The 25226-nt window shown below is 37.3% G+C and overlaps 1 protein-coding gene across 1 annotated transcript in view; it reads right to left on the minus strand.

The window, feature by feature from the left end:
* Positions 1–1639: 1639 nt before the first annotated feature.
* LOC107718772 (protocadherin Fat 3-like) overlaps positions 1640–25226 on the minus strand; it is a 64528-nt gene continuing 40941 nt past the window's right edge. The window contains exons 23-32 of the mRNA XM_016526001.1: positions 24848–25220; positions 23378–23509; positions 21735–21892; positions 18112–18589; positions 17834–17987; positions 10796–11592; positions 8945–9046; positions 6550–6609; positions 3050–3088; positions 1640–2351 (exon numbers count right to left, since the gene is read on the minus strand). Coding sequence (XP_016381487.1) covers positions 1813–2351; positions 3050–3088; positions 6550–6609; positions 8945–9046; positions 10796–11592; positions 17834–17987; positions 18112–18589; positions 21735–21892; positions 23378–23509; positions 24848–25220 — 2832 coding nt within the window. The 3' untranslated portion in view covers positions 1640–1812. The remainder of the gene's footprint in view (positions 2352–3049; positions 3089–6549; positions 6610–8944; positions 9047–10795; positions 11593–17833; positions 17988–18111; positions 18590–21734; positions 21893–23377; positions 23510–24847; positions 25221–25226) is intronic.

Consider the following 25226-nt stretch of genomic DNA (forward strand, 5'->3'; position numbering starts at 1 on the left):
AAGGTCACGCGGCGATGCCTACGTGCCTTAGACATGTGGAGTAAGCTTGGTTCTTGTCTCAGGGCCCGGTGCTGGGAGCTTGTCGCCGTGTAATGCTAGCGACAGACGCGTCCCTCACCGGATGAGGAGCGGTCATGAGTGGCCACTCAGCCCGCGGTCTGTGGAGCGGCCGCCATCTCACGTGGCACTTCAACTGCCTGGAGATGCTGGCTGTTTCTCTAGCATCAAAACCCTTTCTCCCAGACCTAAGAGGTTTCTATGTGTTGGTGCACCGACGACACAGCGGCGGTTTCTTAAATCAACCACCAGGGAGGTCTGTGTTCGCACTCCCTTTACAGGCAGGCGCACCAGATCCTTGAGTGGTCCCAGGGCAAACTCCTCTCGCTGAGAGTAGTTCAAATTCCTGGGCATCTCAATGAGCAGACATACCCGGCCCGAGGAATGGAGACTTCACCCTGAGGTGGTGAAGCAGATATAGAGAGTTTTGGCCAGGCTCAGGTGGACCTGTTTGCGACTCGAGAGACATCGCACTGTCCCCTCTGGTTCTCTCTCACTCATCCAGCTCCTCTCGTACTGGACGCTATTGTACAGACGTGGCCGAGGCCACAACTCGCAGCTTCCTGTCTCTCAACCGAGGTTGTTGAGACCATTCTCCAATCCAGAGCTCCCTCTACGAGGAAACTGTATGCCCTGAAGTGGAATCTTTCACTTCTTGGTGCGGAGACTGCCAGCTCGACCCAGTTTCCTGCCCAGTTGGTACAGTGCTGGAGTTCCTGCAGGCCCGTTTCTCTGCAGGGATGACCCACTCCACCTTGAAAGTCTACGTGTCGGTGGCCAGTCAGTGGGCAGACACCCCCTAGCTACATGTTTCCTCCACGGTGCACTGAGGCTGAGGCCTCTGGCCAGAGAAGCTTATGCTAAGCGGTGGATCAGGATGCTTTTTCATTTCGTCCTCTGATCTCCCCTCTCCTTTAGGGGTCAAGACTCACTCCTTCTGAAGTTGGCCTTCGGCATGCTGTGGGATGTCCCCGCCTACTTTGTCAGGTGCCTTCCTGCATTCTGCGCCACTCCTGGCTCCTTTCTCTCGCCTTAGCTGTGCTCTTCCACACTAGGCAGGGATTGGTAAGTCTGGCCGCGTGGGCATACTCATTCCCAAAGCGTTTCCGACACAGCGTCGGGGAACCCTCGGGGAACCATGGTTACATTCGGAACCTGGAGACACTCTCAGATTCCATCAAAAATATCTTCATTTGTTTTCCGAAGATGAACGAAGGTATTACGGGTTTGAAACGACATGAGGGTAAGTAATTAATGTCCTCTCGCACATATAGTTAAAGGGATAGTTCACCCAAAAATGACATTGTACTCACTTTCACATCATTCCAAACCTGTATGACTTTCTTCTGTAAAACACAAAAGAAAATATTTTGAAGAATGTCTAAAAAGTCATTCTTCAAAATAAAGTCTATGGGATCCATTGAGTTTTGGACCTCCAATCCAATTGTTTTGGACCTCATTTACTCATTGTATGGAGAAAAACAGTTCAAAATATCTTCTTTTGTGTTCTACAACAAGAAAGTTGTATAAGTTTGGAACAACATGAGGGTGAGTAAATGATGACAATTCTCATTTTTGGGTGACCTATTCCTTTAATGAAGTACATGAAGAATAATCACTAGTGTACATTATGACTGAGGCTGTGAGAGTCTTGACGTTTCCATTCCCGACAGATCAGCACACGTTCAGGCCGAGTCCTCAGTTGCATGATCACAAGCATCCAGTATAATTAAGGACTTTTTGTCCTGTTAATGGTCAATAATACTCTCTCATGCCGGACAAAGATGTCTTTGGGCTCTGACTACGCAAGCGTTGAGCCCGAAGCGAAATTCTGCCCAGTCTGTCGATCTCATGCTGGCTGCCGAAAGGGTGCGTGACCTCCCAGGCCAGTAGGGGAGGGTGAGAGAGCAGGTACTGGCTGGAGTGATGATAGTCGGGTCTGGATCGGCCCTCGCTAAAACCCAGCTGGTGAACAGTGTCGTTGTCATAGTGATCTGGGTTACGGTATTCTTCATAAACAGGTGAGTTGTCGTTGTCCAGCGTTAGAGATGTGCAGAAATCTCTCTGGCCCTGGTATCGTTGTAATGGGTAGCCAGTCTGCAGCGACAGGGTGCTGCCATCCAACCGGACACTGCCGCCCAGGCGGGTCGGGGTGCCACCTAGCCATGTAGGGGTCAGGGGAGGTGGGGGAGCAGGAAGGGGTGGAAGTGGTGGTGTAGGGGTCTGGTCTCGAGGCGGTGATTCCAGTCCTGGGAGACACGTGTCAAGCCACTCCTTTGTTTGCCATTGGTAGGCTGGAAAATACATGCAGAGTATCAAAAAGTGTCTGAGCATATGCAACTTTCATTATATTCTAATTTATATACAGGTGCATCTCAATAAATTAGAATGTCGTGGAAAAGTTCATTTATTTCAGTAATTCAACTCAAATTGTGAAACTCGTGTATTAAATAAATGCAATGCAAAAAATAATAATAATAAATATGAATTCTGAATATATATATTTTTTTCTTTTTATATTTTTCATTCTTTTAATTTTCTCTCATTTTGGATATAAAACTTAGTTTTTCTCAAGTGAGCAGAAAATGCAAGCTATCATGGGACCTTGATATTTAAATACACAAGATATAGTTTGGATATGAGCTATTATCAAATCTCTAGTTTAGTACAGTAAATGAAGATATGAGCTTTTACAATTCATAAAATACTCTTTGACGAATTCCACACAAATCTCATCCTCATAGTTGAATGAAAAATGTTTCAGGGGGAGTGTTTTAATGAGTTATGAGATGAAAACAAATAAACAACAAAGAGCCAAATCAAAAACAAAACAGTCAGAACAATCAACTTGTTTATGTTTGATGAAATATCAATGATGGAATATTTTAATATGGGATGCATGTAAAGGTTTATAAATATGTCTGACCAAGTGAAAAGGAGGAGCATATATAAAAGTAAAATAAAAAAATAAAAAATAACCTAGTGGACTCACAGGTGGTACTGTGAGGCTGCACGTCTCCCTGACCTGCAACTGTTAGGAGAAGAGGAAAACACATGATGTATCACTGCTTATGTTTATCTAGTTTAATGTGACCTACTCAACATCCTTGTTGGTCCTGGAACAACGTTGTATAAACAAATCAGATTTTAGTAGTACATAACTACTGAACATTATGATTACGCAAATATTTCCTCCTTAATTTGCATGTAAGGGTTACATTTAGAAGTAAGTAATTAAATTAAAACTTTGAATTCAATAAAAAAAATAATAACTAATTCATATTTAATTAATAATAAAATTATATTTAAAAATATTTAAATTAATATTACATTGTTTAAATTGTATTATATTTATAAATGTAAAATATACATGCAATATATATTATTTCATTATTAGGTTATTTTATTTAAAAAGTAATTATAGAAATATTTAATATAAAATATAAAGTAACAGCTGAATTTTTTAAATACGTTAAATAAAAAATTTTAATTCCACTAAACACACACACACACACACACACACATGTATATATATTAAATTAAGATTTAAAAAATAATATTTTTAAATATAAATTGTATTCAATTTATTCATTTAAAATACACATTATTATTTATTAAATATATATAGAATATATTATTTATTAAAATTAACCTGGCTACATTCGTTTACACCAAAGTTATTTAGAAATAGTAATGAATAATGTATAATAGTAATAAATAGAATGAATAGTATAATAAATAGAAATAAGTAATTAAAATAAATATTTTCTCAAGGTCACAACTGAAAATGTACACATTTTTATAAGAGTAAATTAATTAATTAAATTTAAAAAAAATTATAATTTAAAATAAAAAAGAATAACTAATTAATATTTAAATAATGAATTAAAATTAACATTAAAATATAAAAAAAATATGTTTGTAAGATATAAATTGTATTAAATGTATAAATTTAAAACACATATTTAATATAACTTACATCAAGCTGACTACATTAGGTTACGCTAAAGTTATTTAGAGATATTAAAGGCACAATATGAAAGATTTTTTTATTAAAATATCCAAAAACCTCATATATATATTTGATATATATCAAATGTATCTAGTATGATAAAACAGCGCTGCTTTTTTCCCCCACATACGCACGACCGGAAGGAGCGGAAGCGGTCGACTGTGGCATAATAAAAGCTCCGCTGCTTTCGAGCCGTGTGTCACGCTCGTTCAGCAGCCTCGTTTCGCTTCGACGGCTTTCAGCATCACCCTGTTTCATTCTACTATGTTAATAAATCATTAGCTCATCCATGAACATGATTTCTGCCCGAGTCCTGTCGGATTGCATCGGCTGTGGGGATGTTTATTTTGAATATGCGCCCTCTAGCGGCGAAAAATTACATATTGTGCCTTTAATATATAAATCTTTTAAAACAATGCAAGCATAATTACACCTACAGTAATGAATGTAACTTCAAAATCAAAGGGAGAACAGGGTATCACAACTGATTTTTTATTGTCTTGAACCATAACACATTGCATCAGCTGTGGGGATGAAGACCACAACTCCCATGATTCCACACTCAGTCACTGCATCATCAAACTACGCCTTTGTCTCTTTGTTTATTTTAAATACTCGCCCTCCAGTGGCGAAAATTACATATTGTGCCTTTAACTAATACAATAGTTATAAATAGAATAATAAATGAGTAATAACAGAAATATTTTCTCAAGGCAACAACTGAAAGTTTACACATTTTTAAAGTATAAGAATGTTGGTCCAAGACCCAAAAAAAGTTGATCCAGGAACATGTCCTACTTGGATAAATCACATTGTGCTGTTTAGCATAACCAACAAAAACAGTCCACTTTCATCCAGACCTCTGAGAAAGAAGGTGGAGCTGAGAACTCCTCAGACGGTAAAAACTTTCCATAGTGTGTTAGACTTAAGCAAACAGCTTGTTTTCGCACTGATTTGAATCAGCTTTGGTCTAGGGCAGGTTTAAGTAGAGACTGGCTCTGGTGTGCCTCAAAAACAGGTCACTGTAGCTGAGCCACGGAGTACAGGGATGCTGTTCTTACCTAACTAAAGGCTAGTTCAATAGTTCAGGTTTTCAATGCAACTGGATTATGTGAGTGATTAAAAAGCGAGTCTAAACCCTGATTTTATACGAGTCCAGAGTTGTGCAGTTTAATTAACTGCTCTAATCCTACTAGAGCCAGTCCAGTGCGGACTGCATGGACACTTCAGTTTCTGCGCTCTGGTATTACACCTTTACCTTTTCATGCAGCATGGTTTTTATCCCTATAACATTTAAACTGAATAATACTATAAAATAGTACTACACAGCACTCTACTGCTCTATATTTCATTCTGTCAGTTGCAGCATACTATGGTCAGTTTTTCCATCTATAATGATGCTAAACGGTGTAATTGACTGTTGTATCCAGGCAACCGATTTCCTTGCAGTGCTGGATGTCTCTAGTATTACTCTGTACCTCTCTTTCTTCTCGCACAATAAAATACTTTCACCTCAAATCAATATTTCACATCCATTTATTTATTTATTTGCCTAGAAGCTATCTAATAAGCCACTTCACAGAGTCACTTATTTATTTTGCAATGATGATGAAATATTTCTAAATAATATGCTATAACATGCTACTATTTTTTAAATTATTATTAAATATCTTTTAATTACAAATGAAATAAAACTAAGAATAAAGAATATTTGGTAACAGTTTAAAATAAGGTTTCATTTGATAATATTAGTTAACTACATCAGTAATGAACTAACATTTAAAATTGCTTCCAAATCATTCATTGTTCTTAGTTAATGTTAATTTCAACATTTAATAATACATTATTACAATTAAAAGTTGTATCTATTACTATTATTTAATACACCTTAGCTAACACAAACTAATAATAAACTGTTTAACAAGGATTAATAAATACAATAACAAATGGATTCCTCATTGTTAGTTAATGTTAGGTAATAGATTAACAATTGTTAAGTAATGGGACAAAGTGTTACCAAATATATACAATTTAATTTAATAATATTTAAACAGAAAATAAAAAATAATTTAAATCATTTTGAAATGAAATCATTCAAAACATAGTAAAGACAAAAAGATCTCCCAGAAGAGAAAGATGTGTTAAATCTGCTAATAGTTCATTTTGTCAACATTTAGCAGTACACTATGACAGTGGTTCCCAACCCTGGTCCTGGAGGCACCCCAACACTGCACGTTTTGCATGTCTCCTTAATCAAACACACCTGATTCAGGTCATCAGCTCATTAGTAGAGACTTCAAGACCTGAAATTGGAGCGTCAGAGAAAGGAGATATGCAAAATGTGCAGTGTTGGGGTGCCTCCAGGACCAGGGTTGGGAACCACTGCACTATGACACTATGTAGTAAAACCACACAAATCAAATTTTGATTTTGTTGGGTATTGTTTGATTTGGGTCAGTAATATGGAAATGGACTCATACCTTCATTTTCAATGGTGTCCACTGCATTGTTTACCAGTCGTATCACCGTCACTATGGAGGCTAGGGCATGAACAAGTGTAAAATATCAGACAACAATTGAATAAAGGATCAAACACTTCAACCAAACATCAAACACTCAATGAAAACCTTACATAAGCATTTATATAAATCACTTTGTCCCATTCGTAATCCTCCAGCACATGAAATCTGCTAAACAAAAGCAAACGGACGTCTGACATCTATTTTGTACAGCAGAAGTGATACTACACTACTGAGTCATGATAGCAATCACGTTTGGAGAGCATATCAAAGGCAGATGGATTGTAATTACTGCTCTGACCTACTCAGGCTGTCACATTGTTAAAGCAGGACAGGGTTATTACTAATCCTCATGATTTCCTTTTGGAAAGATCAGACAACGCAAGTCATATGGACTTAGGTGAATGGAATAATCAGTTACCTCTGCCTGAGATTAGGTCATTATAATAGAGGTGGGTGCGTGAGAATGTATAATGTGATAATCTTGCATGTGTTTGTTTTTTAACAGGTCTTTTCGGTATACAGTATAAATGCTGGAAGTGACTCAAATTGGAATTAAAGGGGAAGTCTAATGCTATTTCATGCATTCTGATTTATTTACACGGTTAAAGAGTTGGATTCTCATGCTAAACATGGACAAAGTTTCAAAAAATGTACTGAACGTATGACGGAGTATTTCTGTGCCAAATACACTCCTTCAGGGTTCGTATAAGTTTCGGAAAGTTTTTTCAAGTATGGCCCTGCATGAAATCATACAGGGCAGGATTCCTTGTAAAGGCACTTCAACAAACACATCAACCAAAAGAGAGCAAGACCACTCCCATCAACGTGCTTCATTCAGGTTACCAAGATGTTTTTTTATAATCTTCTGTAATTGTTAAAAAGTTTTTATAATCTTCAGTAATTGTTAATAAATTAATAAATGCAATCAAATAACTTGCAGTTAAGGCTTATTAAATGTTAAAAATTATGGCTTTAAATACTATAATGTTGAATTATATAATTATATTATAATTTCTCATTTTAACCCCAGAAATTGAATAAAAAAATCAATTTAATAGAGGCATAGGTATCAGAATTAGTAACAGTGATACTGGCCTTCATTCATAGTACTTAGTAAAAAGAGAAGCAAAATGTTCTTGATATTTACACATTTGGGAGGTTACTCTGCAATAAAAACATAAGAAAGTGAAAGTATGGCCAAGTATGGTATCCCATACTTGGAATTTGCGCTCTGCAATTTAACCCATCCAAGTGCACACACACTGTAGTGAACACACACCCGGAGAAGTGGGCAGCCAATGCTGCGGCGCCCGGGGAACAGTTGGGGGTTCGGTGCCTTGCTCAAGGGTCTCACCTCAGTCGTGGTATTGAAGGTGGAGAGAGCTGGTTATTCACTCCCCCCCACCTACAATCCCTGCCTGACCTGAGACTCAAACCTGCGACCTTCGGGTTACAAGTCCGACTCTCTATCCATTAGGCCACGACTGCCCCCTTATAATGTAAGTTCCAAAAATCAAAACTAACTCCCCAGTTATAAAATATGTATTATTCTCTTCTTTTCTTCCGAAATGGCGGATTTGAAATTGGAAGAATCGTGACGTCATAATTTGCCCTCGACTCGTCACTTAACATGCGTGCGTCATTGTCGTATGCAATTAATGAGGAACAACTCATGTCTGTCCATCAATCACAAGAATGATACTGCTATTTTTGGAGCAAAAAAACTTCATAGAAATTCTAAACTAACCTCGAGAAACCCTAGATTCTGATCGGTGTAATATGTAAGGCCTCATGTACAGATGTTCATTGTCGCAATGTGGTTTACTGCTGTTTATGCATTAGTGAATCAAATCAGAGACTAGACGATCAACTTCACACTGTTCCTGTTATGTTCCTGTTAATAACCATCTGTTATTAAACCATTTACATTGTGATTATTTTTTATACAGAAAGTGATACATAGTACTATTAAAAACGTGATTAGTTTTTTTATTATCAACTGACAGCACTATTAAGCATATCAAAAGCTGACTAATACAAAAGAGCTAACGAGTGCAAAGAGAACAGCCTTATACAACAAGAAGAGAGAAAACATCAACGCAAAGGGTTCATTCAGTATGTTATCTAATTGCTCTGTGGTTTATTCAAAAGTTGCAGTCTTGCATAATGATTTTTATGGGATTGTGAAATGTTTATGTATGGTTATAGTACGGATAAAGTAATGGTTAAAACATACTGTAACAGGATAAGATGCCCTAAAAAAACTTTGAATATTCTTTGAGCAGAGAAAGTTTTTGGAGGTTGTTTGGAGGGTATGTTAAGGACTTTGGGTCTTGCAATGCATGCATCTCACCGTTGTCGTCGCAGGAATCGGACCGGAAGGACCTGAGGGAGTGTGCCTCGCTCGTGCTGCTGTCTGAGAAGCAGGTGACCTCCTCTGGTGTATTTCCAGCTTCTGCAGGAGAATACAATAGCAGATTCTTATACAGACATACACACATGCAAATGCATGCAGTTGTGCTATATATATTCACACAATGTATGCAAATACAATCACACACAGTACACACAGCAGGGCTCAACAATAGAGATTGTTCAGGGCCAGCTTGAAAGTTGTCACAATGTCTTTTTCATAATTTTCCGGCTAAATTATGAAATGTATTTATTTTTTATTTATGTATTTTCCGTGTTTATGAATTTATAGCTGTCATGCAGCCATACAAATTTGACCCATTATGCACAATAAAAACGAATAAAACTGTTTTAACTTTATAACAAAACTATATGTAAATAAACAAAATTTAATATATGATATATGATATGTATACACTACCGTTTAAATGTTTTGAAAAGTTTGGGGTAGGTAATATGTTTTATGTCTTTGAAACAACTCTCTGGCTGCATTAATTTGATGAAAAATACAGTAAAACAATATAGTAACAAGTAATAGTGTGAAATATTATAACAATTTTAAATAACTGTTTTCTATTTTAATATATTTTAACATGTTATTTATTCCTGTGATGGTAAAGCTGAATTTTCAACAGCCATTATTCCAGTCTTCAGTCACACCATCCTTCAGAAATCAGTCTAATATGATGAGTTGGTGCTCAAGAAGCATTTCTGATTATTATCAATGTTGAAAACAGATGTGCTGTTGTGGAAACTTTGATAATTTTAATGAATAGAAATGTCAAAACATTAACAGTATGAGTCTTTATGGTCACTTCTCAATTCATTTTGAACAAACTGAAAAATATATATTTTTTAAATATTGCCATGTCAAGTCTGAACTACTGCCCCAATTGCATTTACCAAACATACATCTAATATCCAAAAACTAGACACGCACATATGCTCAAACAAAACCTTTTAGAGCATTTAGAGCTTAATACTCTCTACGGCATGCAAATCTTTCAAATCTGCTAAAGTGAAAGAGCAATAATATTTGTCCTATATTTATCCCAGACTGCACACTGCTAAAGCTAACAAACAGTCCATGACAAATGAGATTCTGCTTGAAGCAAACACTAACAAGACCAAGGTCACCCATTTTAGACCAAAATGTGCAGAGAAAACATACACAGGTAACGCATTTCCACAAGCTGAAGTGTAATAATCACCCTCACATATGTACTAGCTGCCAACCTGGCCAGACAGATATTTTATGAGGAGAAAGGCTCCTTTTGGCCGATTTCAAGTGACAATACAGCATTGCAGATGGTTCTGATTACTATAATCTGGTTTGTTGTGAAACAATTTATGAGTCCCTGGTGAATTTTCAAGATGCAGCCAATACGAAAAATCGCAAGAATGCTGAATATGAAATCATAAAAAAGAATTGGGAAAGGAGATTTGATTAAAACCCAGTTTTTTCATATACATTATTGTGATTAACGCATTATGCATAGCATTTATCACTGTGTGGATGTTTCTGTTTGAATCTTGAGGACAGACTCTAAATGCTTTACTTCACTTTTTCCTTTTGTGTGAAAGCTTCGTGTTATCTCTAAGGTAATTACGTTCCATCACACATTATTGTACAATGGATTTTGCAGATGGAAACCGGGGCGCGTATGTATAATCTCATCCACACAAAGACTGGGATTTAATTGGAGTTATGGAGTCACGCTGACATCGCTGCAGTTTTGTCAACCTCTGTTTGATCTGTGATGAGTAGAAAGTGTGTGCGGCAAATTGTCACCCTTGGTTCTGTACGCTTCCTCTCCGTCCGCCTGATAACCCCTGTCTTCCCACTCCAGAGCTTGGAATTGATGATCCGTAGCATTGTTCTCATCGTCTTCCTCTTCCTCGTCCTCCACTTCCCATGGAGGCTTGCAGATTTGGCTGCGTTCGGACGGGTTCGGGGACATTGACGGGGGAAGATTGGGTGCCACGCTGCAGACGGCAACACCTCTTCGTGGCATCCCGAGGATGTGTGGTAGATCTACCTGGAAGGTGCTCATTTGCAGAGGGCAGGAGAAAGTGGCCAGCCCTCCCTCTGCCTTTTCCGTTTCCCCTTGAGGGATTCCCTGGCAGCGGGGAAGCGTGTAGGCTGTGGGCCGCACCATGACCTGCGGCGGCCCTCCTGCGCTGTCGTTCCGGTAGAGGCTGGCACGACACTCGCCGCTGACCCGTATGGCTTTGAACTCGATGCCCTCGGCTCCCATGCCCGTCTTATGCAGCATGTAGTTGGTCTCTGTGGAGATGCCCACCGCCTCCCCACGGCTCCAGTCCCTCCGGAGGACTTTTTTACGAAATGCGGCCAGCAGGGTCAGCAGGACCAACACCACAAAGAGCAACACGCCAATGCCGATGATCTCTCCTGGTCCAATGTATGACAGGGCCTCAGCCTGAGTGTCTGGGCCGTCCAGAGGCTGGCCGCAGAACTGACCCTCGAAGCCCGCAGTGCAGTTACAGTAGAAGGCTCCGAACGTGTTCACACACGCTCCTCCGTTCTCACACTCCTCCCTCTCACACTCATTCACATCCTCGTCACATCTGTGGACAGAAGGACTGTGTTAGGCTCTTTGGGATTTAAATACTAACTTACTATTTACTGTACCATACATACATTTGATTCTTTAAGGGAATACATCAACCAAAAAAATTCTCTCAACATTTATACACCCTCATGCCATCCCAGATGTATTTGACTTTTTTTTTTTTCAGATGAACACGAATATTCTTAGAAAAGTAAACAACTTCTGTGAGTCCATATAATATAACCCAAAATTTGACACTTCAAAAACCATACAAAGTAAACAACAGTAATCAATACAACCCCAGTCGATGAATCAATGTGGTGATCTTCAATCTTCTGAAGTGAAATGATAGGTGTGTGAGAAAAATACTAATATTTTGAAACTATAAACCCTTGCTGTCATACACACATTCATGAGTTCACTCGATATAAACGTCTGTGCGCTGTGAAAAAAAGCGCGCTCTGAATCTTGCGTGAGAAGTGACAGTCCTCCAGAAACTATGGTTTATAGTTTAAAAAGTTTAAAATATTGGTATTTTTCTTACAAACAACTTCCGACATCAATTTATTCATTGGGACCTATGGTTTTTAAAATGTCCACTTTTGGGTTGCGGCCTTATGTCTCACATGGGACGAAGAGGATTAAGCTAACTTTTGGGTTACTATCCACTTGCAGTATATGGACTCAGAGATGGATTACTTTTCTAAAAATATTTGTTTGTGTTCATCTGATAAAAAGCAAGTGATATACATCATAGACGGCTTGAGGGTAGAGTAAATGAGAGAATTTTTTGGTATAGTTTCCTTATAAAAATGCATGATTTTGTGTTTTAAACTGCTGCATTCTACTTTGTGAAAAAAATTTAAACTGTTATTTTACCATTTTCAGTTAAATTTTGTGTTAAAAAATAACATAATATTTGTCAGTCCCAACAAATAAGTCAGAGAGTCACTCAGCAGCTGTAATTAGGTTCATTCATCACATCTGACATGAATGGTCACGTCACATGCATTGTGGGATACAGTACTGGGATACAGTTCCAACTATTAAGTATGCGAAAAGCAGTACGCCAAATTACTATGTTCGAATTTCTAGAAGAGTTGATGATGGATGACCGATTACTTCTGCAGAGATCCTGAAATGCACATCCAAAGGACACTATTGCCAACACATGAGGCCACAGGAGAGACTTCGTTATATTCATACATGGTGGAGAACTGTAAAATTGTGATTATGTAGATCACATAACAATGGCAACATGCCAGATGTAGTATGACCAGATTGAATTCATATTACACACACTTATACTTTTTAGTGTACTTAAATTCTTCTTCAGATGTAGAACCTTATTTGACAGTATGCATTTCCGGACACAGGAAGTGCATTCAGCTCATTTTGGCAAATGCAGCAGGTCATCTAGGTATCTATAGTTGTGGTCAAAATTTTAAAAACACTTTTTGCAGCATCTGCAAAATGTTTATTATTTTACCAAAATAAGAGGTATCATACAAAATGCCGGTTATTTTTCATTTAGTACTGACCTGAATAAGATATTTCTCATAAGTCCACAAGAGAAAACAACAGTTGAATTTATAAAAATTACGTTCAAAAGTTTTCATATGCTTGATTCTTAATACTGTGTTGTTACCTGGATGATCCACAGCTTTTGTTTTGTTTTTTAGTTTTTTGTTCATGAGTCCCTTGTTTGTCCTGAACAGTTAAACTGCCCGCTGTTCTTCAGAAAAATCCTTCAGGACCCACACATTCTTTGGTTTTGCAGCATCTTTTGCGTATTTGAACCCTTCCCAACAATGACTGTATGATTTTGAGATCCATCTTTTCACATTGAGTACAACTGAGGGACTCATATGCAACTATAACAAAAGGTTCAAATGCTCACTGATGCTCCAGAAGGAAACACAATGCATTAAGAGCCTGGAGGTGAAAACGTTTTGAATTTGAAGATCAGGGTAAATTGAACTTATTCTGGGAAACATGTAAGTATCTTCTGTAGCTTCTGAAGGACAGTACTAAATGAAAAAAAGTATTCACATTTACATTACATTTATTTTGCAGAGGCTTTTATCCAAAGCGGCTTACAATCAGGGAATACATAAAGCGAATCATCTTAAAGAGGCAAACAGACACAGTAAGTGCTTGTAATACCAAGTTTCAGGTATTGTTCCAAACAAGTACAAGCTAGAAAGGGAAGGAATAAATAAAGAGAAAGACAAAGTTTTTTTTTTTAAAGATTAAATCAAATAGTGTTGAAAGAGATGAGTTTTCAGCTGTTGCTTGAAGATTGTCAGGGAATCAGCATTCCGGATTGCGGTGGGAAGATCGTTCCACCAGCCAGGAACAGTGAACGAAAATGTTCTGGAAAGTGATTTTGTGCCTCTCTGTGATGGTACCACGAGGCGTCGCTCACTAGCAGATCTCAGACTTCTGGAGGGGATGTAGATTTGTAGTAGTGAGAGGAAGTAGGTGGGTGCAGAGCCTGTGGTTGTTCTATATGCAAGCATCGATGTCTTGAACTTGATGTGAGCCGCAACTGGTAGCCAGTGCAAGGAGATAAAGAGAGGTGTAACATGGGCTCTTTTGGGCTCGTTGAAGACCAGTCGTGCCGCTGCATTCTGAATCATGATGTAGTGTATATGGAGAAGAGGAGGGGTCCAAGAACTGATCCCTGAGGAACCCCAGTGACCAGTTGATATGCTTTGGATACCTCCCCTCCCCAGGCCACCCTGAACGACCTACCAGTGTGATCGGATTCAAACCAGCGAAGTAGAATCCCTGTGATGCCCAGTGATGAGAGGGTGGACAGGAGGATCTGCTGATTGACAGTGTCAAAAGCAGCTGATAGATCTAGCAGAATAAGAACTGATGATTTAGAATCAGCTTTTGCAATCTGCAAGGCTTCAGTGACTGACAGTAGCGCAGTCTCAGTTGAATGGCCACTCCTGAAACCTGACTGGTTAGCGTCCAGTTTGTTGCTCTGTGAAAGAAACAATGATACCTGGTTGAAAACAACTCGTTCGAGAGTTTTCGCTATGAACGGAAGGAGAGAGACAGGTCTGTAGCTATCAGTAAGTGAAGTGTTTAATGTAGGTTTTTTGAGCAGTGGGGCTACCCGAGCCTGCTTGAATGCAGTGGGGAAAGTGCCTGTGAGGAGAGATGTGTTGATGATATGTGTGAGTGGTGGTAAAAGTGTAGGAGAGATTGCTTGGAGAAGGTGTGAGGGGATTGGGTCCAGAGGGCATGTTGTAGGATGGCTGGAGAGGAGAAGTTTTGATACTTCTGCCTCAGTGAGGGGACAGAAGGAGAAGATGGGAGTATCTGTAAGTGAAGTGTTTAATGTAGGTTTTTTTGAGCAGTGGGGTTACACGAGCCTGCTTGAATAAAGTGGGGAAAGTGCCTGTAAGGCGAGATGTGTTGATGATGTGTGTGAGTGTTGGTAAGAGTCTAGGAGAGATTGCTTGGAGAAGGTGTGAGGGGATTGGATCTAGAGGGCATGTTGTAGGATGGCTGGAGAGAAGTTTTGATACTTCTGCCTCAGTGAGGGGACAGAAGGAGAAGATGGGAGTTTTAGTAGTAGATGTGGTTGGTTGGAGGTCCTGTGTGTGGGGCTGAGAATTGACTGCTGATTGTTCTGGTTTTGTCTGGACATCAGCAGAGAAAGATGAAAGCAAAGACTGATACATAATCAGGTCTGACGGGTCTTTTGATTTGCGCCATTTTCTCTCTGCTGCCCTGAGTTTGGACCGATGCTCACGGAGAACATCGGATAACCAGGGGTTAGAAGGGGCAGCCCATGCTGGCCTGAAGGAGAGAGGACAAATATCGTCTAGACAAGAAGTTAAAGTGGAGCAACATCAAAATATGATGTTTAGGCAAAATAAGACAAATTTACATATCTTCATTCTGTTCAAAAGTTTACACACCTGGCTCTTAATGCATAGTTTTTCCTTCTGGAGCATCAGTGAGCATTTGAACCTTTTGTAATAGTTGCATATGAGTCCCTCAGTTGTCCTCAGTGTGAAAAGATGGATCTCAAAATCATACAGTCATTGTTGGAAAGGGTTCAAATACGCAAAAGATGCTGGAAAACCAAAGAAATTGTGGGACCTGAAGGATTTTTCTGAAGAACAGCGGGCAGTTTAACTGTTCAGGATGGGACTCATGAACAACTATCAAAAAAAAAAAAAGAAAAGCTGTGGATCATCCAGGTAATAACACAGAATTAAGAATATGTAAACTTTTGAAGGGGGACATTTTTTATAAATGTAACTCTTATTTTCTCTTGTGGACTATATGTAAACGTCTTTTATGTGAAATATCTTATTCATGTCAGTATTAAATAAAAAATAACATGCATTTTGTATGATCCCTCTTATTTTGATACTGCAAAGTGAATGTAAAATTTTGACCACAACTCAACACTATTGTTCAGAAGTTTGGAGTCAGTAAGAAATGTTTTTCTCTGTTTTTGAAAGAATTCTTTTATGCCCAGATTGCCCACCATGGTTGCATTTATTTGATCAAAAATACAGTAAAACTGTAATATTATGAAATATTATTTGTATTTAAAATAACTAAAAATGTTATATTTTAATATATTTTAAAATGTAATTTATTCCTGTGATGGCAAAGCTGAATTTTCAGCAGTCATTACACCAGTCTTCAGTGTCACAAGATCCTTCAGAAATAATTTTAATATGCTCATTAGAAATAATTTCTAATGTTGAAAACTGCTGCTGCCTAATATTTTTGTGTAAATGGTGATACTTTTTTCAGGATTTTTTTGATGATTCAAAAGAACAGCGTTTATCTGAAATAAAAATATTTTGAAACATTACAAAGGTCTTTACTATCACTTCTGATCAATTTAATGCATACTTGCTGACACACTATACACTCTAAACACTATAAACTGCATGAATAATAAGAATATTATGTTAATCTGAACACAGCTTTAGTGTGTCTCTCATTATTTAATTAGTTCTCAGAAGCAGAGAGAGAGAAAGAGGTTTCTTGTTGCATTTAAAGATTCATAAATGTTCACATTTTGCTGAATTCCCCTCTGTGCTGCAAACAGCAAATATGTGATGATCTGTTGCTCAGAGAACTCTTTATACATACTCTTGAGTACAAGAAAGTTCAACGAATCTCTCAAGCATAAGAGAACATAATGAGAGGGTTGTTTGTATTGCATAACGTAATGGCACAGCTGGTAAAGCAGAGAAAGTAGTTATATAGTAGTTTTATAAAGCAATTAGATTTTTATTACTTTCTCCCCAATATATAAAAAGACAGAGAGGAAAAGGGCACAGGTCCCAGTATCCCACTTTTCTCAGCCAGTTGTTCATGTGTAGCTTTAGGTTTGCTTGGAAAAAGTAACAACAGCATCCTCTAGTGGAAAAATAACTTGAACTCATCTCACTTTGAAAAAGATTTATCATGGCACAAAGAAATTAGAGAAGCCTTAGTGGGATTTTTGTGATGGATTGCTCTAAAATCTGCTCATTATTTATTAAATGATTTTAGTAATTAATTAGTAATTAGTGATAAAGGTCTAATTAACACAATCAAACAACATACCAGTTTTACAGGGTCACGTATGTACTGAACCAGTAGTTGAAACAATTAAGGTCTGAGATGGAAAAGATCAGGTGAACGCTAAGGATAATGACTTTCAGACGAGAGTGTAATTACAGTAAGTTGCTGGTTACCTGCTCTCCACAACACACGCATAAAGATAAAACATCTTTTAATGTTAACCAGTCATGGACTTTCTGGTGATTAGAACAGTTTTGAACTAAACAATACTTTTTAAACAGAATATTTTGAAATAATTTGAAGAGTTTTTGAACTATTTGAAGTCATATTAACTGCCAAATACAATAAAACACCTTTTCAAAGCATTTCACCTTAACAAACCTCCTTTTCAAAACATTATTTCATATATGTTGTACCAAAATATTCAGTTAAAAATTTACTGTGTAGTTCAAAATGGTTAGAATTACCAAATAGTTTTAATGAGACACTATCTATTGGGTGACACCAATAAAATTATATGTACATGTATTAATATATATTTAAAACATATGTAAATATTTATAAATGTGCTGGTGTCTCATTTACCACCTAAATGTCTGTGGTGTGACATCTTAAAAGTCATTAAGGTCTAAAATGTATGCAAGATTAATGGTAAATTCTACCAAATCACAAATAGTACATACTGAAAAAAAATGTCTTACATGAGTCCCATAAAGCCTTTGAGGCAGCCACAGAGGAAGGTGTTCCCCACAGCCTTACAATCACCCCCATTCTGACAAGGTGAGGGCACACAAGACGTCACCTCCATCTCACAGCGGGACCCCATGAACTGTGGCAGGCAGCTGCATGAGAAGTCTGGGGACAAATACAATGAGAAACAAGACTTATAAGACAAAGCTAATACAGAGCTAATGACTAAAATCTGAACAACTGACCGTTATTGACGTATTGATGGTTATATGCACTTTCTATTTCTCACCACCAGAGGGCTTGAGCTTTGTACAAGAAGCTCCATTTTGGCACGGCCCACCGAGGCACGGATCAGGATATAAAACACATCCCAGCTTCACATCACTCAGCCCAGCTACTTCTGCATACCGGCTCCTCTTATTCTGAAGTGGGAGTTCATTTCCATTGAGCATGATGGACCCGAGACACCCCTGGAAGCCTTCTTGTGCCCGTGGGGGCCTCTGGCCGCCTCTGCCCACTGGTCCGTGCAACACCTGAGCCCCGAAGAACAGCGATCCATCTGCAGCCAGGGGCCAGATGCGGACAGGGGCCCGCGCAGAATGCCGACGCTCCACGTAGCTATCGTCCAGTGAAAGGAGAGTGTAGTTACTGGAGAGCTCCAGGGTCACGGTGTGCCAGGACCCATCATTGATTGGACGCCCGGAGATGCCCAGTATGTCCAGTCTGTTGTCACAGTCCATCTGGAACCACAAACGCCCTTCCTCTATCTGAACAAACACAGACAACGACTCACTATAGGGTCACTCCGTGTCAACTCAACCAAAGGTCCCCGGATCCAATTTTTGATTTCGTTTGCATTTTTTCTGAAGAAAGATAAACATGTATAGCAATGAAAGCCAAAATATGAAATGTCATGGATGTACATTTACGGAGGGGGGGTGGGGGCTCAAAATGACCATTTTCATCTGAGATTCAGAGCCAGAACTACTCCAAAGTTTGCAGACCTGTAACTCAAGAAATATTACAGATATCTTAATGTACTTTTAGATTTTGGATTCTAACAAACTTTTCTTTTGGTATCTTCATTTTTAAGGCCCTATATGGTTCCATTCCAGCGATATTGGAATCTCAATATGGCTCCGGGAGTAAACTGTTCAATTGTACACATTTTCAGTGGTCAAAAACCAAATGTGGGTCACTTTGCATTCAGCTGATACTTTTTTCTTTTAAAGAGAAATGTCTGAAGAACAATTGAAACTAGAAATGTATCTTGTTTACCTCTATCAAAACAATTCCATAGAACATACCTGTCTGCGTGCCATACATATTCTTCAAAAGTTTCCAAAGTTTGCATGCCTGTAACTCAAGAAATATTAAAGATAAGTCAATATGATTTTAAATTTGGTTCTTAATATACCTTCTCTAAGGAATTTTCATTTTAAGGCCTATATTGTTCAGTCCCAGAGATATCAGGATCTCAATTATGTGTCCAAATGGTTGAATCCTACCCATTTTCAATAGTTGAAAACCAAATGTGAATTTTTGTTTACTTAGTTATGACTGTTGACACTGCAAGCATGCAAATAATAACAGTAACCCAGGGTTTAGGAATAGTGTGACATGTCAAGATTGTGAATAACCAGGATTAATTGTTAACTAATTGTAATTGGTAGAGTATGAGCAATGTGAAACTTAAAATAAGATTAGCCAGGATCCCATTTACTCAGGGTTCAGAATTACCCAGGGTTAACTATTTCAAGTGTAAGAGAGCTTAAATGTTTCAAAGTTTGAGGCACTATCAGAGATTCTGCCAAATATGCCCCTTATCAGTGAATAATACTTGATCTATAAATATGCGTTAAATGTTATAACAATAAAAAAAAGAAAAATTAATTGTAAAAATTAATCCAAGTCAGACAAATCTTGGTTTATTGATGTGAATATAATGTGTGAGGAGAGCAATCACACTTCCCTATGAGGCGTGGGATTTGTTTCAAACATGTAGTTACGATACTGCATATTTGAACTCTTGGTAGTTTCAGAAGCTGTTAAAATGAACAAAATCCCTTTTTCTGTTTTTCTTAAAACAGATTCAAATATAGAATCTTATGAATAGACTACTGAGTGCAAGTTAATGAGCCAACTTGACCATTTCGGTGCTTTTTCAGCACTTAGACAGGTATGTTCTATGCAATTGTTTTGATAGAGGGAAACAAGTTAAAACTCTAGTTTCAACATTATTTATTCTTCAAACATTTATCTTTAAATACAATAAGTATCAGCTGTATACAAAGTGACCATCATTTGGTTTTTGACCACTGAAAATGGGTAAATTTCAACAAGTTGGACATGAAGCTGCATTGAGATCCCCATATCTCTTGGATTGAGCCATATAGGGCCTTGAAAATTTATATTCCAAAAGAAAAGTTTGTCAAGAACCAGAATCTAAAATCATATTGAGATATCTTTAATACTTCTTGAGTTACAGGCATGCAAACTATGGACAAATAATATAAATGGCATTGAGACAGGTCTGTTCTGTGCAATTGTTTTGATAGAGGGAAACAAGACACATTTCTAGTTTCAACATTATTTACTCTTCAGTCATTCCTTTTGCAAAGAAAATAAGTATAATATTTATGCAAAGAGCCCTATATCTCTGGAAAAGAACCATATACTGTAGAGCCTTAAAAATGAAGATACCAAAAAAATTGTTAAAACCCAAAATCTAAAAGGGCATTAAGTTATCTTTAATACTTCTTAAGTTACAGACAAGCAGACTTTGGAGAAAAACCTTGAAAAGTGCTTTTTCCCCATTTCTGAATAGTCACCATTGGCATATAATGCAACAAAGATTACTAAAGTCAACAGATTTTACTAATAGAGCTACCAATGTGTAAAAATAACATTGATGCTGCCATTTTGACCCCCCTCTACAAAATAGTGGATTACTCCGTAAATATACATCCATGACATTTAATATTCTGGCTTTCGTTGCTATACAAGTTAATCTTTCTTCAGAAAAAAATATTGACAAAATCAAAAATTTGAGCTGGGGAAGTTTCTGAAATTTGGTTGATTTGATACAGAATGACCCAATAGCAAACACAACTGCATAGTCAGCTTGCAATGGCTGGTACAATATTATATAAATATAATAATAAATAATTAGTATTTTTTTAAATGTGAAATATTACCTGGATATGCATGTCATATTATATAATATAATACATGTAATGCTATTATTGTATTTGGTTTACTTCAGTACATAATGTTTTACAGAAAGCAGTAAAAACTATTTTTTTAAATAAAATCAACATAAATTTTAATTACTTACAATGACGTGTACTTAATAAAGCCCCAAAAATGAATAAATATCACATACATCTATACATACACTACCGTTCAATAGTTTGGGTTGGTAAGAATTTTGCATTAATGCCAAATTAAGGATGCATTAATTTGAAATGCATAAATGCATAATGATTTCTTTTGAACTTTCTGTTCAAAGATCCTGAGACAATTTCCACAAAAATATATATAAAAGCAGAACAACTGTTGTCAATGTTTTCAACACTGATAATAAGAAAGAAATGTTTCTTGAGCATCAAATCAGCACAATAGAATGATTTCTGCTGAAAATTGGATGCTGAAAATTCAGCTTTGCCATCACAGGAATAAATTGCAATAATGTTTCACAATATTACTGTTTCTAAGCATCTTTTAAAAACATTTTTAAAAAAATATTAAATATACACACAGATACAAAAAAAATATCTATACATAAACACTATATTTTGATTGCTGCATTATATTAATGAGAATAGGTGGGATGTGTTTAATTATGCATATACAATCTAATGAAATAATGTAGAAAATAATGCATTAATCATATCTCTGTATCCATCTGACCTTGAGCAATGTGCAGGGGTCAGCACGTGTGTACATGATGACTCCTTGGCTCTGCAGCGTTCTGATTCTCAAGCCCAGCTTCATGTCTCCACTCCAGTCACTGTCCGTCACTCTGTATTTGATGTAACTGTTTCCTGCAAAGCTCAGAGATGTTTGGCCTGCCAGCACAGGTATGGAAACCAATCAGTCAGTCAAAGGCTACCACCATATTTCATAAACACTATATTTTGATTGCTGCATTATATTAATGAGAATAGGTGGGATGTGTTTAATTATGCATATACAATCTAATGAAATAATGTAGAAAATAATGCATTAATCATATCTCTGTATCCATCTGACCTTGAGCAATGTGCAGGGGTCAGCACGTGTGTACATGATGACTCCTTGGCTCTGCAGCATTCTGATTCTCAAGCCCAGCTTCATGTCTCCACTCCAGTCACTGTCCGTCACTCTGTATTTGATGTAACTGTTTCCTGCAAAGCTCAGAGATGTTTGGCCTGCCAGCACAGGTATGGAAATCAGTCAGTCAGTCAAAGGCTAACACCATATTTCAAAATCTGTTATTTATACACACTTTCACAAAATATATTCGTAGAAGTGTTTGGCCTCAATCACGTATGCTGAAATGACATTTAATCATATGTTTGACACACCCTCAGGATATTCTACAAGCGGGAGCCCTTATTTGAAGGGAAATGAATGCTTTTACATAACTTCTGCCAACCATATCATGCTAAAGGAAAAGTCATTTAGAATTTTTGTCTTTTGTGTTTGTAGTGACACACTTCGAGCTGCCTGAGGGACTCGAAATAAACATTTCTATATGGTATCACTTGTATTATATACCATGCAACAGGTATATGCTTTTCCTCAAAGTAAAAGGGTGTTTCAGTATGAACAAAATGTCTGTGGACATCCGTTCCTTACATATCCAATGTTTTCATGCATACATCAATCTCCATTTGCTTTAATATGATTAAAAATATTGTGCAGTCACAGACTTTTTTGTAAGTTTTTAATTTTTTACATTAGTAAAATCTAATATTTAAATAAATGCACTTGAATATTAAGAAAATATTTATTAGGTAAAACTCTATTCCCTTTAAGATATCAACTAAATTAATACACTATATAAAATATATCAAATAAATATACGTACAATGAAAATCAGCACTTCTCATTTATTTGTAATATTAAAAGACATCCTTTAGGGACAATATATGCATATCATTTCCCATGTTGTAAATGTATTTGCAATCAGAAATCATTTTTAACATCTTTCCTCATATGCTGCAATTAAACACACAAAAAAAACATTTGAATATTTACCAGCTCACAACTCAACAAGTGTTGTAAACCCCTTTTTTGAAATATGAAACGTTGCTTTACCGACATCCTTTAGGGACAATATATGCATATCCTTTCCCATGTTGTAAATGTATTTGCAATCAGAAATCATTTTTAACATCTGTCCTCATATGCTGCAATTAAACACAAAAAAAAACATTTGAATATTTACCAGCTCACAACTCAACAAGTGTTGTAAACCCCTTTTTTGAAATATGAAACGTTGCTTTACCCAACATTACAAGTGGCCAGGGTTTAAAAGGAGCAGCGTGAAAAGCCTATTTGAGTCTAACCTGCGCACTTGTCCAGAGTGTCAGGCAGACACTGGCAGAGAGATGGTGCTGTGGGGCCGCTGCGCACACACTGCATGTCTGACGGACATGTTTGGCCATCACAGAGCTCCAGAGAAGATGGACATATTCCTCCTGCAGTGGGTACAAAAAGTTAGAAAACAAGCAAATGAAAATTCTGCCACTCAAGCTACTGTTTGAATTTAATCAACCAGGATAAATAATGCATACCATGAAATGCATCCGACAATAAACAGGGTTGCCAACTTTGGTTAACTGGTTGGAGTAAGATTTTGATGGCATGGGCAGATCAATTACAGGAACCTATATGAGGTTTTGAGGAAGCAATAATTCATTATTTATTTTATCATTATTTACATTATTTATTATTTATTTATAAATTAATTTTTTATTTTATCTTAATATTTAAGGTTAATGTCGTACAATGTACAGTTTTTAGAAATGTTCAATTCTGAAATTCATGCTGTTTACCTACTTAATATTACTGAGGGGTACCAGCAAGTAATAATAATAATAATAATGATGATTTATTAACCTTTTTGCTGTGCTAAAAATCCTTTACATACACTGGCGCTCCTAGTCAAAAATCTGCCTTTTAAAAATTGCTTGTAAATCTCTAATTATGCCATATTATCACCAAATATTGGATTCAATCTTTTTGTTTTCTTTTGTTAACACAGGTTTTTTATTTCTTTTTGGAACTGATTGGTCATTGGCCTCATTGATCTGAACTTGTGCACCTCAGATTTTGAGTGAAAAAAATATATTTTTGGCAATATTTACTCAAAAACTGATTGAAAGAAAACAAGCTGATAAAAAGACTGAATCCAATATTAGGTAATAATATAGCATAATGAGAAATGTATATGCAATCTTCAAAAAAGTGCAAAAATTATGCAAAAAAAAAAGTTTTTTGGGAAGTTGTTATACCCTGTGTGAGCAAATTCAGTAGGTTTTAGTATAATGCAATAACATTAACTAGCATATTCAGGAAAAAGAAAATCCTCTCCAGGTCAAAATGACCAGAACACAACATGAGAGTTAAGATTGCATTATAGTTACTGTTCCTATAAAACATACTTTCTTACATAAATTTGATGTTCAACAAATATTTGATGAAATGAAATGATCACTCATTTTTCTGTTGCACTCTCTCTTATTGATACATATTTGAAGTTTAAAGTTAGCTTGTACTCGCTTGCTCTTACGACTGTTTTGCGAAATGGAAATACGCGTCTGACTTTGAAGTCATAACTCTTATAAAGAATATAAGAGTATAATGTAAGCAAAGTGCATTTAGCATTTTCTTGTTACTTGCCGTGAGATTTAGTAAGGTTAGCATGAGAGCCTGAAAGCGTGTCTTGTGCCAAATGTTTGAGAGTTGGCAACCCTGGAATAAATTTGAATCAGTTTTGCCAGTTTTATCATTTGAGACTGAAGCAGAGCACTAACCTGGGCACGTGCACATCTCTTTTCTGCTGAAGCGTGGAGACACAAAGCTCACTCTGGAGGTGGTGTAGGTGACCAAGCCGATGGGGTCGAGACTGAGGGTGAGCTCACAGACTCTCTCCCCGCACTCAAGCTCTCCTGAGCAGCTCTGATCCAAGACGCTGACCACCCTCAGCGCTCCCTTTAGGAAACCCTTCGCTTCTTCCAGCTTGAGAGCCAGCTCTCCTGGACCCATATAACCCCCATCTGGTGTCTCCACAGCAAGGAGCACCTCCAGCTGACTGGAGCGACTCAGTGGCTGCACTCCCAGGATGTGAAGAGGGTCTGGTCCATCAATAACACCTGTCCCATCACCAACCAGTGAGGTACGGAGCACCTTCTT

This window comes from Sinocyclocheilus rhinocerous, unplaced genomic scaffold (genome assembly GCF_001515625.1).
Source record: "Sinocyclocheilus rhinocerous isolate Xijiao unplaced genomic scaffold, SAMN03320098_v1.1 scaffold1655, whole genome shotgun sequence".
NCBI classification, from domain to species: domain Eukaryota; kingdom Metazoa; phylum Chordata; class Actinopteri; order Cypriniformes; family Cyprinidae; genus Sinocyclocheilus; species Sinocyclocheilus rhinocerous.